The sequence below is a fragment of the Euprymna scolopes genome, chromosome 29 (genome assembly GCF_053919585.1).
Source record: "Euprymna scolopes isolate OS-2025 chromosome 29, ASM5391958v1, whole genome shotgun sequence".
Taxonomy (NCBI): domain Eukaryota; kingdom Metazoa; phylum Mollusca; class Cephalopoda; order Sepiida; family Sepiolidae; genus Euprymna; species Euprymna scolopes.
In genome coordinates this window covers 31,629,338-31,647,940 of record NC_136510.1, presented here as the reverse complement: position 1 = coordinate 31,647,940, position 18,603 = coordinate 31,629,338, and the positions used below count along the sequence as shown (strand labels likewise).

The 18,603-nt window shown below is 31.3% G+C and overlaps 1 protein-coding gene and 1 pseudogene across 27 annotated transcripts in view; both read left to right on the top strand.

Annotated features, from left to right (window-relative positions):
* The window catches only part of LOC145252572 (IQ motif and SEC7 domain-containing protein 1-like), a 737,205-nt gene that overhangs the window by 456,665 nt on the left and 261,937 nt on the right, over positions 1 to 18,603 (top strand). For 2 of the 27 annotated variants that reach the window (XM_080112207.1, XM_080112204.1), the window contains exon 1: positions 11,578 to 11,740. The exons of the other annotated variants lie outside the window; for them this stretch is intronic. In XM_080112207.1, the coding sequence (XP_079968333.1) occupies positions 11,709 to 11,740 (32 nt within the window). In that variant the 5' untranslated portion in view covers positions 11,578 to 11,708. Of the gene's footprint in view, positions 1 to 11,577; positions 11,741 to 18,603 lie in introns of those variants that run through there. 27 annotated transcript variants of the gene reach the window in all.
* On the top strand, positions 7,667 to 7,792 carry LOC145252961 (U2 spliceosomal RNA; annotated as a pseudogene).

Genomic DNA, 18,603 nt, shown 5'->3' with positions numbered 1-18,603 from the left:
TTAAATGAGTTTTTACTATCAAATGGGGGGGGGTCCTTTATTATGAGCTTTGCCTCAAGGTAGTGAGATATATATATAAAGAGAGAGAGGCAGAGAGTTTAAGAATAAATTTAGCATAATACGTAAGTATACTGGGATTTATTTCTTGAATGTTTACTAGAATGAGGTTATCTTTGGAAAACGTGACTTTCAAACAAGATAATACTCGCTATCATAAAGAAACAGTGGTTTGCGAGCCAAAACAAGTCCCCACATAAATTTGGTAGAAAATGTCTAGAATTATTCGAGTAGTAATCAGAGAATGCTATTTAACAATAACTTTGCTTTGATATCTGTTTTTCAAGACAAATGGAATATAATTCCAAAGTTGGACATTAACAGATTGTTTAAGGCTTTATCAAAGTGAATTAAGAGCATTCATATTAGATTCTGTTAAATATTAATTTAAAGAAATCAATTTTGAATGCGATATAAAAATTGCAAAGAAAAAAAAAAATGCAATTTTTGTATTTTCCTAATTCTAGTTTTGTCTGCTCTGTTTGATTTCTGGTTCCTTCTCTACGACTGGGACAACGATGACAAGCAAGATATGGTCCCTTCTGAATAATGATTCTTAATCTCAAATAATGTGACCCCCCCCCTCTCTCTTCATGTTAAGAAAAGGCTTTCTAATTCAATGTCTAAATCATTCAACCAAGTTTACAGCAGAAACCTGCCGTCAAAAAGGCAGACAATTTTGACTATAACCAAGTTTGCCTTTCTCTTAAAATGTACATAAGGTTTAGTAATTTAATCGCCATTGTCAACTAAATATTCTTTAAATAACTAAAACTAATGCCACTTTAAATTTATCAATTTTAAATTATTTGTATAAAATTACATTAAAATAAAAAGATTGCAAAGAGTTAGTTTTTAAAAAGGTTTAAGTCGATATGACGGGTCAAGTTCAATTTTGGGATACAAATGTTTTTTAGTTTTTTTTTACCGCCACCTTAGCGACACCAGTTAATTTTCAATTACTAACCCAATTTCATCATTGGCAATAAGTTGATTAGAAAAAAAAAATTTTTAATACGAAATGAGAATAAGAAGCACACCAGTACAGATACTAAACGGGCAAAATACCTACCGACTGAACTATCCCAAGAATATATTGATAGGGATGGTTCCCTGGACTGGTTCAAAAGAGGATCCCTCCATTACGACCAAGAGAGGTTGATATTGGCTGCACAAGAACAGGGCCTCATGACAAACGCCTTCAAAAAGATGTGTGGTCTAAGCAACAATAATAAATGCAGGTTCTGTAGCACTGAGGTTGAGAGTGTGGGCCACCTGATTTCTGGTTGCAAAGTCCTACTTGGAGACGGTTATTATACAGATCGCCATGACGGAGTTTGCAAATACCTTCACTGGAAGATATGTAAGAAACTCAACATTCAGTGTAGTAAAAAATGCTGGGAACATATACCCGAACGAACAGTTGGGAATGACAACTACACTATTCACTATGACTACATAATCCCTACTGCTACATATCTTGAAAACGCAACTGTTAAACCAGATATAGTGATTTGGGACAGAGCAAACAAAAACGCGACCGTAATAGAGGTCAGTGTACCCAATGATACAGGGCTTAACAGAGTTGAGAGGGAAAAGATAACAAAGTATCAAGGACTTATGTATGATATGAAACGAAATTGGAAATTAAAAGACGTTTCAATTATACCAGTCATCATAGGAGCAACTGGGCTCATGAAAAAGAACTTTAAAAAGTACAAAGCAAGCATACCCGGTGAATCAAGTGCAAGTGAAATACAAACGATTGCACTGAAAGGGACGACTAGAATCCTGAAAAGATCTCTTGGTTGGACTCACTAAAATAGGGGTAAATGTCAGACATCTGGTTGGATGTCCCATCCCCTAGAAGAAAAAGTTTTAAAAAAATGAAAAAAAAAAAGAGAAAAAGAATATAAAGCTGACTATACATGTGTCTGAAAAAGATTAAAGGAAAAACAAATTAAGCACTAAAATAAATCATAAAAAAACGAGATCTTTACTAGTTTCGTCCGCATCAATAAACGTCTTGACTTTTTCTGTATATATTATGCATGTTATCTTCATAGCTATGTATGTAGCTATGAGGATACATATTCTTTTGTGTGTGTGTGTGTGTGTGTATTTTGTTGCTGTTGTTGCTTAAGTAAAAGGTAATTATAAGTTAATAGAATTAGCAATTGCTGATCCCCAAAAGCATTCTTATTTTAGACGTTACTTAATTAACCGAAGCAGTGCTTAATTTGAATAATTCAATTAGGGACTATTTGAACAACGAGGTTATTTATTCCTTTCATCACAATTGTAAATATAGCACAAGGATAATTTAATGTGGCATCCCGGGGAACTTTGACACAGGTGGAATAACACTGAAAATTGAACTTAGCTCGCTCTCTCTCTCTCTCTCTCTCTCTCTCTCTCTCTCGCTCGCTGCTTTTAGTTAGTTGGGATCGATGGATTTGATATTGATTATACTTTAGCCCAATGGCTTTTCGATCCGAGGGAATTCCCCCACCCTGATCTCCCACCTTCATCCAAGGTAAATTTCAGGGTTTCAGTAGGAGAATTAGCACCTTTAGGATCTAGGCTGCATCTTCTCTTGTTATCAAAAGTTGAGGTTGGATTTTCTCTCCGTAAGCATTTGTATTGAATGTTATGTTAGTATTAATTATTTTTGTTAGTATGGAAACACATTTTTAAGTCAAACTTGTTTTTGGAGAGAGGAGAAAAGAAATCTCATTCTGATACATGATGAAAGAGATCATGGGCTACAAAGAATAATTGAGAACCACTGGTTTGACCCTTACCATTTATGAAAAGGTCTCTCAATGCACAAGTGTAAATTGAGATGACGAGTATGATGTGCCCCACATGTCTATCTTCATTTGATCAGATTTTGGATATCTAGTTTTTCTCCGCAGACACTTTAGGTTTTTCTATTCCGGCCATTCTGATGATGCACATGCTGGAAATGTCTCAGTTGGTCATATGCTTGTATCCATAACAAACAGGTTTTCTATCCAACCTCTTCTTCCAAATCTTGAGCAGTTACAGTCTACGGACAATCTGTGATTGCTACAACTTAATCTTTACTTTGGGATGTGCTCTCTTTGTATCGGTACCTCTTAGTGTTCGTTACTCTTTTATTACTCTCTCGTCCGTTCTCACAGCTGCTTCCAGATCAAGCTGTCTGAAAAGATTGACTTTCTGACTAAAAATGCATCAAAAACTGATGTCGTTTTCCTTTCTATTTCCAAAACTCAATCATGTTTTGCATAGTCTAAAACAAAAATAATTTTCCTCTACAAAGAAACCAAACCAAACATTATGAATAAATATTTAAAGATATAACATAATTTTATTGAAACATAAAAACTTTTACCAAAATGATTATATTTGACATTAAATAACCCGAATAAGTGTTGATATGCTGTAAAATAAAACAAATCAAACTGTTCCATTCTGACTTGGAGTGGTAGTACCAATTAGGGTCTTATTTACTGATTGCATTGAATATATACGTTTTATTTACAGAATCTATGCCTACAAACCGTTCTAATACAATGTGAAGGGTTAAGATGCCATGAAACTCAACAGCCGACCAAACCAAAATGAATACGTATTTGAAAATATTAAGAACTTGAAGCAAAGAATTTACCAAAATTAGATTCAACATTAGATTATCTGAAAAGGTTTCCATCTATCCAGCGCGGCCACAGCTGAGATTGAACTCACTACACAAATTTGTAGTGTAATTCAAATCTTGTCGGTAGCTGAGTACTTGAAGCTTCGTCAGGTCTATCAAGAGTACTTTTTATCATGACGTCATCACTAGATGAGCCACTTACCACAGCTTTAGAGTCCCATCTATCCTTGAGAGAAGGATAGACCGCGCCAGTTTCTCAATCTGGTATTTTACCTCGCCATAGATACAGCACCTCGCCTTCCCAAATGGTCACCCATCTGGTACTGGCCAGGTTCAACGTTGCTTAACTTCAGTAATCTGTAAGTAAGTTGAAAAGGGTTGATGTGCCATAAAACAAAGCAACATACACAAATTATTAGAATCGTTCTCATCTTGGTTATTATTCGGCTGATATAACCTACGACCTTCTTCAGGTACATCTTGACAATAGCTCTTAGTGATGAATGGTGAAAAGAATGTTTTTTTTGTTTTTTTTTCTGACAAACCATAGTTTTTATAATTTGAAATGTATGATGTGTTTTGGAAATGGAAAGAAACGTCGAATCGTTTCCATTTTTGATGAGAACGACAATCGAAATAATACCATGAATATATATTTAAAGATATTAAGGACTTGAAACAAAAACTTTTACCAAAATTAGATTCAACATCAGATTACCTGAAAAGGGTTGATATGCAATAAAATGAAGCAACATACGCAAATTATTAGAATGGGTTGGATAACAACCAAAATTTTAGTTTGAGCAAATTCATTGCTTTTTGTGTTACCGACTCCACAACCCTGAGAATAACAAACCCTTGTCGAATCAATGGCATCTATTATAATAGTAATATTCCTGTTTATCTGTCTGTCTGTCTGTCTGCAAATTGGTTAATATATACAAAATGTACACTGTTAGATTTTAATACTGAAAACGGACTCTTGCATATTTTTTATTCCTGCACGATTTCTATATATACTATTTATCTAAAAGGAATTAGCATTCAAGAGGTTATCTCATTTGCATATTACAGTAAGGAAAATCTGTTTTAATAATTAGTTTTACTGTTTTTATGAAAATTATTAAAAGAATTGTTTTAAGTATTTTATTTAGAGATATATTATAAAGTTGATTTAATTTATTTTTAATTTAATTTGCATTTAATTTATTTTTAATTATTAGTATAACCAACATCTGCATTTAAAAATGGAAGCAAGTTTTCATTTAACTTATGAGTTATTTCCCTTTAATCTGTGAGATTTTATTTTTGTTTGAATTTCGGAGATGAAGATGACTGTTTTATGCTTCTAAAATCCAAAATATGGTCAGATTGTAGGAAAATCGTTACAACTTAGGATATTTGGTGTATCTTAAATAGTATGTGATTAAGCCTTTCGCTCGCCAATGTTTTTTTACCTGACAACGGTGGGTATTTACAGCTAGTTTGCAAGAAATGTGTTTTAAATGGTATTTTTATTTTTTATTCTAACTTAAATTATGCAAACACCTGTTCGAAGCAAAAAAGTTAATCTTTCTATGAATAAAACAATTTGCGAGATTTATCTGTTAATTGTTGGATCAAATTAAAGACAATCCTTTCATCCTGTTCATAAAAGCCTTTCATCTATTTTTTTCTTTTCTCTTTCTCCAAAATCTTTCGTGGCATCAGTTTTCTTCTCTGCGATCAATTTTATCATGTTAGATTTGGAACCTGATTTTTTTCTGCAAGTCGACTTTTTATTGATTATCACTTGTTCCTATGAAAGTGCGCAACGTGAACAGTGTATTGCATATGCGAGTGCATTTGTAAAAGAACAAAACTGCCAAGAAGTCGAAGCAGATTATTTCTGCTTGTGATTTTTGCATTCTGCTTGTGCAGAAAAACTATGGTCATTGACATCGTGTCATTTTTAGAATCTTTGATCAACATTTAAAATTAAAAACAAAAAAAAAACTTTAGGTTTGGACAAAAGGTGGAGTAATTTATTTCATATTTCTCTTAATCTGTCTGTCTGTTACATATTTTTTCAAAAACTACTGAGACGATCTGACTGAAATTTTGTATGGACCTTTCCTATGATAAGGTGTGGTGATCTAAGTCTTATGATATCCATTTGATGCACAGTTAGGGATTAGTAACCACAATGCCACATTTTCCCTAGAAGTTTTTTTTTCCCCCAAAAAAACTACTGGGGCAGTCTTTGTATTGACCTTTGTTATTACAAGGTGCAATGAATTATTATGGTATCCATTCGAGGCATAGTTAGGATTAATAAGGATTAGTATTTAATGCAAAAATAATCACAAATTTAATCATATTCAACCAACAATTCCGAGTCAACGGGCTACAACTTTTACCTGTCTTTAAAAGTCTAGTTCTTGATATTCATTTTCCTGACCATTTCTCATGAATTAGCTGTATTTCCAGGAATCATTCTCGTACTCCTGCTCGCCCGTTTGAATCCCGTATTAACAATTATATTATTTCTTTAATTTTCAAGAAATATAAAGTAAAACATCGTCTTTGCTGTTTATGTATATCTGACAAAAGTTTAGAAATATTGGCACGTATGATCCCTTTAAAAATGTATTAGAACTTCAGATTTCACGTAGAACATTTTTCTTTGAGTTTTTTAAAAGTATTTTTTTTTTTTATATATAAGGTTTTGGAGAAAGGATTGCAGGGTTGGAAGAATGCACCCCATAAATGTTAACATTTACAAAAAAAAAAAAAAAAAGAACCCATGTCACTCACCGTGTTGCCTAAATTCCAAAATTCATAATCCATTCATTAGTTTGGGAGATTACCCTGTAAAATTAAGAATAATTATAATAATATATAATCTCCATTGTAGTATTTACCTGTACTCTGGAAATTTTGGTATTTCATGTTTTTATATTTTTAATTATATATAAATATAAAATCGATCTTTTCTATCTCCTTACGATATAATTAAAGTTATAATTATTAAATTGCACTTGTATGCATGCCTAACTTTATACAGAGAGATATGCACATAACTAGATTTGTATATAGAGAAGAGATATATACTGTCAGGTAGACACTTTGGGTAATTTTACTCCCGGCCCTGAACCTCTATATTCAAACTTTTATCTTTTTAATTCCTATAATTTTTATGAAAATAAAGTAAAACATCGTCTGGACTGTTTATAGATGTCTTATAACACAGATGATAAAATATGAAAATCTTTTAAAGAAAAGAAAAATTAAGATGTTAATATTTTGTCATCTTTTAGAAAAGAGTTTGCAAATCGTTTTCATTTGGAATGTTTCCATGATCTAAAGATAAAGTTAAGTAATCGTCGGCAAGAGAAGGTAACCCTGTCTAACTAAATTAGGGTTTTATCTTCAAATTGGTTGTTCAATTCCTTCAATTCAAAAAGTTACAAAATTGGAACATTTTAAAGATTAACTACTTGCTTTGTTTGCATTAAACTTGAAATATTACTTTTTAGTCATGTGCAAGCGACTCTATAAGTCACTCCGTCGGTCGGTCAGTCTGTCTGTAGGTAACACTTTTGTGCTTGGCCTTTTTGGTTAAGATCAAAGGTCTGTTAATAGATGCAGTTCTTAGCTTTTTAAGCTTTTCTTGGCCTTTTGGCCAGGATGGCCATGTGCCTAAGTTTTTTTGTTCAGGGTTGATTTTCAATGTATTTTTAACACGAATAAAAGATTTAATATCTCAAAGTGTAGTATCTGTTCCGGCAGATACTGCAAGCAAAGACCATATGTGGGGGTGATCCCACATATAAGACCTTGGTCAATGTAGGAGCAACCCTTCATACCAATTGTCACTATCCAGCTCCCCTACTCCCCGGGGATTTGGTCCCCATTTCCCCTTCACTCCTCACATTAAAAATCGGCCTTGTGCCTAACTTGCTCGGTGGGAGAGCAAATAAATACAGCTTTTCTTGGCCTTTTGGCCAAGATCAAAGTGTAGTATCTGTTCTTACTACATATTGTACTTATTGTGATATAAAGTGGGGGATTACTTTTCTGTATTAATTTAATGTAAAATGATCACCCACTTTACAACCAGTCAGTCTCGAAGCCATTCAAGTCATTCTAGTTGTTTTTGAAGGATTCCAGTTATTTTTTAAGCATTCAAGCCATTCTTAAGGTCATTCAATTCATCCTTAAGTTCATTAAAGTCATTCTAAGTCATTTACTTTTTATTTATTTTAAGTCATTTCGGCCCATTTTTCGGTCATTTTAGTTTATCTTTAAGAATTTCATGTCAATCCTACATTCACGCATTCATTCATTACACGAGAGCACGCGACTAATGGCTATCGGCCTTGTTACTACTAATTCAATATTGTCTGCCAAATTTTGATTTTTTTGTTTTTTTTTTAATTAGTAAAATCGGTGTTTCTTGATAGACCAATCCTTAGTAACTACAGTAAAAATAATTCTAATTTTTTATGCAAACACTTGTAGAAAAGTAATGTTTAAAATTTGTTGGAATAATTATTCAGTGGAAATAAATTCAAATCAATAGACTGAGGACAAATTAAATAAAATTGAAGTGAATAAAAAAAAAAAACATAAAATGAATAAAAACGATAAAAATATTGGGGGTGTAGTGCAAAATGAATACCGCCATTAGATCCCTCATAAAGTGTTATTCAAAGTTGTGTTTGATCTTTGTGTAGGATTTTGTCTTCAATTGCATTTTGAAACAGCTAGAACAAAGATCGGCAACTCATTTGACCCTGCGGGCTGACTTGTGTTATAATTACCAGTCAGGGGCCCGGACAAATGTCATTAATGAAAAAAATAAGGAAAATGACATATGCAGACGCTTGTCAACCTAAATGTTTAAAAGCATAATTAAAATAAACATTTTCATGCAGAATTGGAGGTTGTGTTTTGATCCTGTGCTTACAGTCATAATATTTGAATTATGCTTGGTGGATCAGAAGAAAATAACAGCAGGCCTTCTGTTGATTTCAAACGTCTCTACCCTCGTTTTAAAAACGGCTATTAGTAATCAGGTTTGCCGGCCAGTCAAAATGTCCTCCTTTGATCGGATCTGGCCTGCAGGCTGTAGGTTGCAGACTCTTGAGTTAGACACCTGCTAGTTTCAAATAAATATTAAGTTTATTTTATTTGATTGTAAATTTGTTTTAAAACATAAAAACAGATAAGTAAAATATATATTGATCTTTTGGGTTTTTAAACCAAGAAAATTCCCTCTTTAAAAAAAAAAAAAAATAATAATAAGTCAAAAGTCCAATGTCATAAACTGCCAAAACAAAAACTGAATCAACAACTCTTAGTCGAATATCTTGGGTCAAAAGTCCAAGTGTCAAATAAATAGCAAGAAAAAAAAATAGTTTGCAACTAAATTCATAAAATAAAACTAAACTTCTTTTGCCGAGACTATCATTTCCTTCACCACAAATTTCAAGAATTTTTCTGTAGCTTTAAAATTGCTACGTCTATTTTGTATCCTGAATGTTCTACTGAAATGTTTGTATTGTTTTTTTTTCACTTTACTTGTTAGACATTTAAAAAAAAATTTTTTTTTTCAAATGATCTGCTTAAACTTTTTTTGCTGATGTATTGAATAATAGGTTTTGAATTTTTTTATCATCAAGAAGTACAAATTGGCTAGTCAGAAGCAAAGTTTGATTTTTCAGCTTAAATTTTATTTGGGTTTGACTTGGAAAATCTAATAAGATAATTTTATCATTTAGATATTAAATCAACTTTTTAGCATTTAGAAAAGAATTGGATGACTAAAAATACAAAATTTACAAACATTGTTGTCGCATCTTAAATTATTTTTATTTTTTAGTATTTTGGTACCAATGAATTATAAAAGGGTGTTACGGTCAAGTGTAGATTTTATAATTAGATCATAAAAGGTTATGTTTATATATCTGTATGTACAGGATTCACTCCTAAACTAATTTACCTGTCATTATGAATCTTGAAACACGGCTGCTAGGCTATAATGTGGGCTATATTTAGTTTAATTTATGCAAAGAGTGTATAGGGGTGGAAGCCGTTTGTAAAAATTCAGGTGTTTTTTTTTTTTTTTTTTTTTTTGTTAAATTTTAACAATCGGTATTAGAGCAATGATGCATATTCACTCATTTGAGCCATTTTTAAGTAAGGAAGCAAATGGTGGTAGTCGATTTTAAATCTCCGATAAAAAAAAGTTTGAAATTATTGTTTCTTTCTTTTCAGTATTGTCTTTAAATATAATAAATATATCTAGCATTTTTTTTTTTTTTTCAAATAGAAATGTTTATTTACATTTATGAATGTATCGCATGTAATTTTTTTTGTTTTTAAATATGTTGATTTAGATATTTTATAAAAAAAATATATTTACACATTTTCACAAAAATGTCAAATGAAGAATATCCCTGAACTGTATTTTATAAGTATGTTTTTATGTCTGTAAATTATATTTAAAAAAGTATCTAAAACATTTTTCTTTTAATTACATGCGATACATTCATAAAAGTAAAACATTTTTATTTGAAAAAAAAAAACAAAAACTGTTTACAGATATTTTTATTTATTATATTTAAAGGCAATACTGAAAAGAAACAATTTCGAACTTTTTTCATCAGAGATTTAAAATCGACTGCCACCGTCTGCTTCCTTAAAAATGTCTGAAATGAGTGAATATGCATCATAAAAATAAATAAACGTATAAAAAAGCAGTTCAAAAATATTATTTATTATTGTTATGGACAATACTGAAATGAAATAAACCAGAACTCGTGGAACTGAGAAATTGACTGCCACCGTTTACTTCCTGTACTTCCTTATTTAGCAGTGAACCAAATCAGTGAATATGCATCGTTGCTGGTATTAGACATTAATTAATAAATATTTCTTAGGTTTCAGTTTTTCGAGGTATTTTAAAAAGGTTTGGGCGAAGGGAATAATATAGGCACAACTTCCCATTTGAAAATTCAAATAATTTCGATTTGCATTGAACTTGATCCATAGTCATTAGGTACTAACTAAGCAAGATTCCTTGAATTTAAATTTTTTTAAGACCCATTAGACTCGAGTCTTAAGTATTTTTTACAATCAAAATCATGTAATGGATTTTTATCGAAATTAGAGTAATGATTCAAGACATAAGGTTTAGTATCATTATATATAGATTGTGATCTTCATAAGGTAGACATAAAAGTGGTGCAAAACTTTTGTTGGGAATTAATTTTACTTGTCCTGGGACAGGTATTCTTTTAGCTAATTTCTGTAGCTCAAGAGTTCGTGAAAACCAAATAGTAAACAATATTGTATAGAAACGAAAGGAAAATGTTGTTCTCAGCACCAAAACAATTATTATTCAAATGTGTAAATTATATTAATTGAAAGAAAAATAGAATTATTATTATTATTATTATTATTATTATTATTTCTAAATAGAATTTGTTTTACTATTGCAAGTTTTGAGGTTCTACTGATTGGTGCTGCATTGGCCACTGTTGTCTTGTGTTAGTCATACAAATATTGTCTTATGGGATTGGCCTTCCAACAACAATAAAAAGACCCACCCTTTCTCGACCTCCCTTCTTTCTCTTTTCACCCCAGTATCTTCCAGTGAAAGAGGGTAACAAAACAAAATCTTCTCTACCCTCCAATATGTTCCTCTCAATGACTCTTCAAAATCTCTGCTTCTCTTTCTTCCCACTTCTCTCGATAGTCATTTGACACTATTCTTTATCTCTAGCCCCCCCCCCATTCCTGCTCCGTTGGCTGACTATGTATCTTGCACCATCCAGGGACAGAGAGACCTTGGGTCAGGGAAGCCTCGCCTAAAGTAGAAGACACACACACATTCATTGTTAGCTAAACAGCATTGATGAAACAACGACGTCTTGGATTTGTTAATATTTACTTTCTGAATTATATGACGACATTGTGGATTTTTTTTTACATGTCCTGATCGAATCAGTTAGGAAGCAAAATGATCACTAGTTATCACATCGTTGATATCAGGTAGGAAAACACTAGGACGTGGTTTCTTATCATTTCTTTGTAACATTGTCACATTGCTAACACCTCTGTACTGTTTTTTCAGTGGTTGTCATTAACCGTATTGCATTTTCACAATGATTAAAATTTTAGTTTATCAAAATTTAGAATATCCCACTCGCCTCAATCAATAGTTTACAAATATACAATTTATCTGGAGCTTGTGTTTAGAAATATTTGTTTTATTAATATAACCAGACAATATTCCATGTGTCTATATATATCTATGTGAAACGTTAGTAAATAAACATTGGATTCTTATTTATTCATTTATTAATAGAATATTTATTAAAATAATGGGGAAAACAGAGACGGATTTTTTTTTAATCCTATATTTTAAATTGTAAACATGACTATAATTTGAATCCTTTTCCTTTAAGCCTTCCACCCGGTAATTTGTCTCCACCCGGCAACGCTATTAGTCTGCTGCGCCAGTCGGCACAGCTGTCTTTTCATATGTAAAGATAGAATTAAAAATGAAACTTCTCATTTTGTTTGTGTGTGTGTGTGTAATAATAATAATAATAATAATATATATATATATATATATATATATATATATATATATATATATCATTAAAATAGACTAAGAGCGTTACAAGGTTGAGACAAATTACTGGGTGGAAGGCTTATAGAAAATAATTTAAATTATAGTCATATTTATAATTTAAAATATAGGATTAAAAAAATCCGTTTCCGTTTTCCGATTATATATATATATATATATATATATTATAATCATTTGTACTCAAACCAAGTCATTTGATTTACAATTATTTTTAAAAAAAAGCGTAGTAAACAAAAATTTCAGGTAGTTTACTATAAAAGCAAATTCGTGATATGTGATATTTTTTTACTAAATGTGTAAGCTGTGTTTAATCCAAAATATTGAGATTATTTTTTGTAATTGAAATTCGATCCTTCTAGGAATTATTTTTATCCATATAAATTAAATTTACATTGATATATTTTATTATTTTATAAATTTGTGTGCTTATATAAACACTTGCTTCTACTGCTTGCCCTTATCTTCAGGAAAAAATGTTATTAAAAAAAAATGATTGAAAATGTATTATTGTTTTTCTTACGTTCCAGTGTCTATACCGGGCCATTATTGTCTATGAAATAGTTTTTTTTAACTAAATTTTAATTGACATTCTCCCCCCCCCCCTTTCTTACTTTTTTACTCTTTTCATATGTAACCGTCAATGGTTTCACGTCTGTCAATAATGTTAAAATTGTCAGTTTCGTAAACAACTCCCCTTCCCCTCCCTTTTCACGTGTATCCCCCCCTTACTTTCCACACTCCCATGGTTGTTTTTGTTTTGTTCTGGAAAAGTCCCATGTCGGAAGGAAGTGGGGAAAATTGTAACAAAAAATCAATATGCTATCTTACGTTTCCACTGAGGAAAATAATCTTTTTATCATTTGCAATTTGATGAATATTAATTATTTTCACCTGGTCTTTTTTTTTTTTTAGCAAATTAGAAGCGGAAAACGAAAGAAGGATTATAGACAATTTTTTAATGAGAATATTATTTCATGTTTTTGTTTCTAACTACCGAGATTAGAATTAAAAAAATTAAAATTGAAGAAGAAAAAAAAAACACATTTCGCCTAATTTTTATTTATTTATTTATTTATTTATTTTTTAAACTTTAACTTTTCTTGAACTTTTAAAACTGTTCGTCTTAAAAATAAAAAAAATTCTTTAAAAATTAAAATGTCAACCTGAACTTAACAAGCCATATATGGTGTCTATCTACTGCTGTTTGGCTATTGTATTATTTAGGGGGGCATTTTTTTGTTGTTGTTGTTGGTGGTGTTTTTTTCTTTTTATATTTTGAAACCATTATTAGTTTCAGCTGGGAACAACAAAAGGTTTATTGAAAAAAAAAAAAAAATAGATTGGCTATGATGAATAGAGAATTTTAAATTTATAGTTTTTAAGTAAATTTTCCTTTCAAATAACAATTCGTGTTATAGATGGCAACTTTCATCAGTGCTATTGTCTTGTGTATAAAAAGAATTGTAAAAAGCTTTTCATAATTGTACAAAAGATATGCACATGACATTTGAACTTAAAGACAAAATATTCTAGGAATATCTTTTGAAAATAAGCAAATATTGAATGTTTATGAAATTTGTAGAAACTGTCAAAATAAAATAAAAATTTAAAAAAAAAGCTTTTTTGAAATCAGATAACTTGATAAAATAATTTAAATTGTATAGAAAATAGATTTAAAATGACCGACAAAAATATTTTTTTGCTTTAGAATTTAAAAAAAAATCCTCCACTTTATTATAAAGGCCAGTGTGTATCTATTTGTATGTGTTTGTGTACATTTTTTTTTTCTTGAACAATATTATGTTTTTGCTCCAATAACAGAAATAACTATATCGATGAATACAATCACATCTCTAATTTTTTAAATGGTGGTCATTTGAAAATAATTCCTATCTGGACAAATTTTTTGGAAGGAAATACAGAGAAAATTTAGCAATATGCTGCAACAATCCACAAGAAAAACTGGCTCAACGAGAATTAACTATTGATTTTGTAGGAAGAAAGCTATCAATTACAAATAAACTCTAAAGAAACTAGCTTTACCATATATATTAGAAATATATAGATGATAGATATTATTGTACAAAAAGAAAGTTTTCAACTGTGATAAATCTTTTTTCAAAATAATAGTTTAGTAATGAGTTCAACAAGAAGAAACTCTTATCCCTGTACTAATCAAAATCAAACTTTTTTTCTCTTCTTAGCGACCATTTAAAAAAAAGAAAATATCAAATCTTTAATGGAATTTATGTTGTGGTGAATTCAATTTTTTACTGATTCAATTCGAACTCTTTAAATTTTGACTCTGAGCTGAGTTTATTTCAGTCAATTGCCCACGTCTGATTCATGTATGTAATGAATGTGTTTTGCATTAATAAAATAAAGCTCATGTGTAACTTTACTCGGGAATTTGAATGCCTTCTAGAGAGAATTTGAACACCTACTACATACTATCCTTGAGTATCTAAGGTCTCTCTGTACAGGGGTTTGTCAGGATAACCTTGCATGAGGATACGTTCCTCTACAAGTAAACTCTGACTAAATATTAAAAATTACAATGTATTCATAACCCAAATAATATCTCCGTATGGCTCACACATACTGGCTTTTATGAGGAACTAGCCTGGGTGCCCGGCGTTGGCTGAGTGTTTAGAGGTGTCTAAAAAAGTGGTAACAGGCAAGCAGGCTTGAACCCATATCGCAAAGGAGGAAAAGAATGTGGAAAAAAAAACAAAAAAAAACGTAACGTCTTTGCTGTTGCATTCATCGTCAAACTGGAAGTGGCGAAGGTTTAAATTAAGGATAGTCAATCGAAAATAGGCGATGACTTTCAAAAATATCGGCAAAATAAGCGACCCCTCTTTGTAGAAAAGTACCTAGTTGAGGGTGAAGGAATTGATGTTTTTAGTCAAATTTTCGATATTTGTCGTCCAAAGGGTTAAGCTTCAAAACGATACCAATCTCATGAAAATCCGTCGCCTCTGTTAAAAGTTTTAGGCAGACATACAAACATACATACATACATTTAAACAGACAGGTGATATTTATTTATGAGGAATGGTGCACCTTTTCCAAGTGATGTTGCCTCAAGTAACAGCACAAAGCTGGATACTCTACCAGACTAGATAGATTCTTGTCCTAAAATCCAGTAAGATCAAAAGACCACAAGAAAGATATACTATAACATATTAAAATAGTCAATTGGAAGAGGAAAATTATGTTCTCAACTTTATTAACTCAGTGTTTGAACAGTAAAGGAAAACTGAAATGGAATATTCGAATATCTATGTAGCTCATATTGTTATGCTCAGGAAAGGGGGCCCCTTGATTTCTGAGAACTTTGATCGAAGTAAAATGGAACAAAAAGTGAACTTGTAATAATAAAAAATATTTAACATATGTTCTCATGCTACCAGATTAGGTTGTCTGAAGATAATTGCTTCTTGATCTAAAATGCTCCAAATATTGATATTATTTTCCTTTGCCTTTGCAAAACTCAATCATGTTCTGCAATGCCAAAAATAAAAATTATCCCCTACAAAATAAACAAAATGAAATGATAAGTATTTTAAGATAAAGAACTTAAAGCATAAAATTACTGAATTTGGCATTAAATAACCCGAAAAGGGTTGATTGGCTGCAAAACAACCAACCCAACTCAGCATATGTACAGCAGATGATAAATATCATCTTTGTTTTTGTGCATGTTTTATGTATATTCACACGTACTGGAAAAAATTCAATAACATAAAATCGAGATAGATGTGTGAGATACAATTTCTTTTGATAGCTGTATGTCAGGTCAATTCTTTTTTTTTTATTATTGTCAAGAAGATAAATGAGCCACGTTACCAAGGACACACAGATAAATGATTTGTGTTTGTGTATGGTGACATAATAACATTGAGATAATTATTATCAGATATTACTTAAATATAATGATACAAATATCCCCCCACTCCTTGAATGCTTATTTGAATGCAAAGACTTGACTTAAATTGACTCTAGTTTATCTAAGTAGAGAGTTGGTGATTTAAGCAAGTTACCAATTTGAACATTTTCCGGTTTTATGTGAGACTTTTTATCGTGAATGTTTAAAATATTTGTCTCTTACACTCCTTCGCGGAAACTACTGGTGCGATCTGGCTGAAATTTTGTAAGGTGCAGCGAATGACTTTTTCAGGTTTTTAACAGGGTAAAATGCGTGGTGTGTGTGTGTGTGTGTGTAAGAAAAATTATTTCCGTTATGTTTACACTTTATATTGAGAGAAAAGTAAAAAAAAAAATATTTTTTTTAAATAGCATTTGTAATGGGAGAGGTTAAGTAATAAAAATGACTGTTAGCACGATTGTGTTTAAAACAAACAAACAAAAAAAAACTAACGAATTGAAAGAGATTTGTAAAAAAAAAAAAAAATTTTTGTTTCTTTATACTCAAATATATTTTAGTTATTCAATTGGCCTAACTGGAGTGAACCCAGATTTCAATCGTGTTTAGATCCCCTGAATAAACTTATTGAAACTTAGTTGAATATTTTGTCAACATATCGATTTCTATAACGTACAAACATTGCTATATATATATATATATATGAAAAAATTTGCCTACCAAACTCCTGGCAGTTGTTAGCTTTAGGTCTACAGACATGAAACTTAATATACAGGATGTTTCAAAAGTCTTGGGAACATAACGATTTTTAATAACTTGTAATGTTCCCAAGACTTTTGAAACACCCTGTATATTGTATTCAAACGCATGCAAAACTTTTATTTGGGTTTTAGCCAGGGAAAATGCGTGCAAAAGTGTGAAAATAAAAAAAAATGTAATTTGCTAACGCTGGCATTACGAATATGCATGCGTGACGTAATAACTATTGGTTCATGTTTTAATTTTTAGCCTTGCAGCAAACATGTCTTCATAGCTCAGGCATTAATGTCCAAGGAGAAAGTAAATAATCGTAAGCTAAATGTTTTGGTTTTGATTCTCGGTGGTGTTTTTTTTTTGTTTTTTTTTTTTGTTTTTTTTTAACTTTTAAGTCATTTCTGTATATTATGTATCCAATATAACATATATATAAAAGACAAAACGGCAGCGCGCATTTTTGTATGTCCAAGAAAGGCTTGGGGAGGGGGGTACTATTTTTGAGAACTTTTTATATACTCCCTAGATTATAATAGATTATAATATACACGATTTGCACATGGACGTCGTCTCTACATTTATTTTGATCGACTTTTATAAAATTCCTTCTATTCCGTCCTTTCACATGTTTGTTGGTCTTTTTTGTATAAATAAAGCGAAACTAATCGAAGCGAACGTCATTTGCCAGCCTTTTCGGCCAGGACCTCCAGAAAAGCAATTACCTTTGATCAGTGTGGGGAAAACCGTTCACATCAGACAATTGCTATTCATTTGAGAGTTCCCCCTTTTTCAGGGGAGCAAATACATGAAACGGCTGAAAGCTGAACTGGCCTTCAGCCAACGTTCATTTTTCCACCTGCGTGAACTCATTCACTTAGCAAGTCAACTTTTTGATTGACATCGCTAAATTTGAACGGTTTTCGCTTCCTATGGCCTCATAGCATAGCGGTAAGATGTAACATTTTCTTTCACTTTCTTTTCGCCTTTGCGTTACGGGTTCGAGCCTGCCTGCCTACTACCCCCCCCCCCCAAAAAAAAAAAAACAAGCATCCGGGCTCCCCCACTAGTATAATAATAAATACAAAATCTGCATTACTCAAAATATCATATTTAAGCATATTTTACAACTGGGCGATGCTGGGCAACCTGATAATATATAATCGTGGGAAACTTCCAGATATTTATCCTATCTCTAATTTTCACAATTCTAAAACCCGGATCTGACTGCAGTACACTCTTTTCTTATATTATCAACCAACCAGATTCTTCCCCTACCCCCATGCTGTTTTCTCCCATCTATTTTCAGATATTTTAATATTTCCTTCCTAATGTATGTTAAGCCAAATGTCGCATTCCCTTATATGTAACCTAGCCCCATCTCTCCTGTTGAGAAGCATTAGGCTTCGAAATGTTTAGGTATAAAGACCATCTATGAATTCTCCAATCGATGTCCTGTCCTTATGTGAACTGATAAATTTGTAAACAAGTTTATATTCGCAATAATTTTTTTTATATATATCTTAGGTATTCAACATTAATACAAACCAAAAAAGAAAAAAAAATTATATAGACCATCCACAGAAAACCTGAGCAAAGCAGATTTTAAAAAAAAAACAA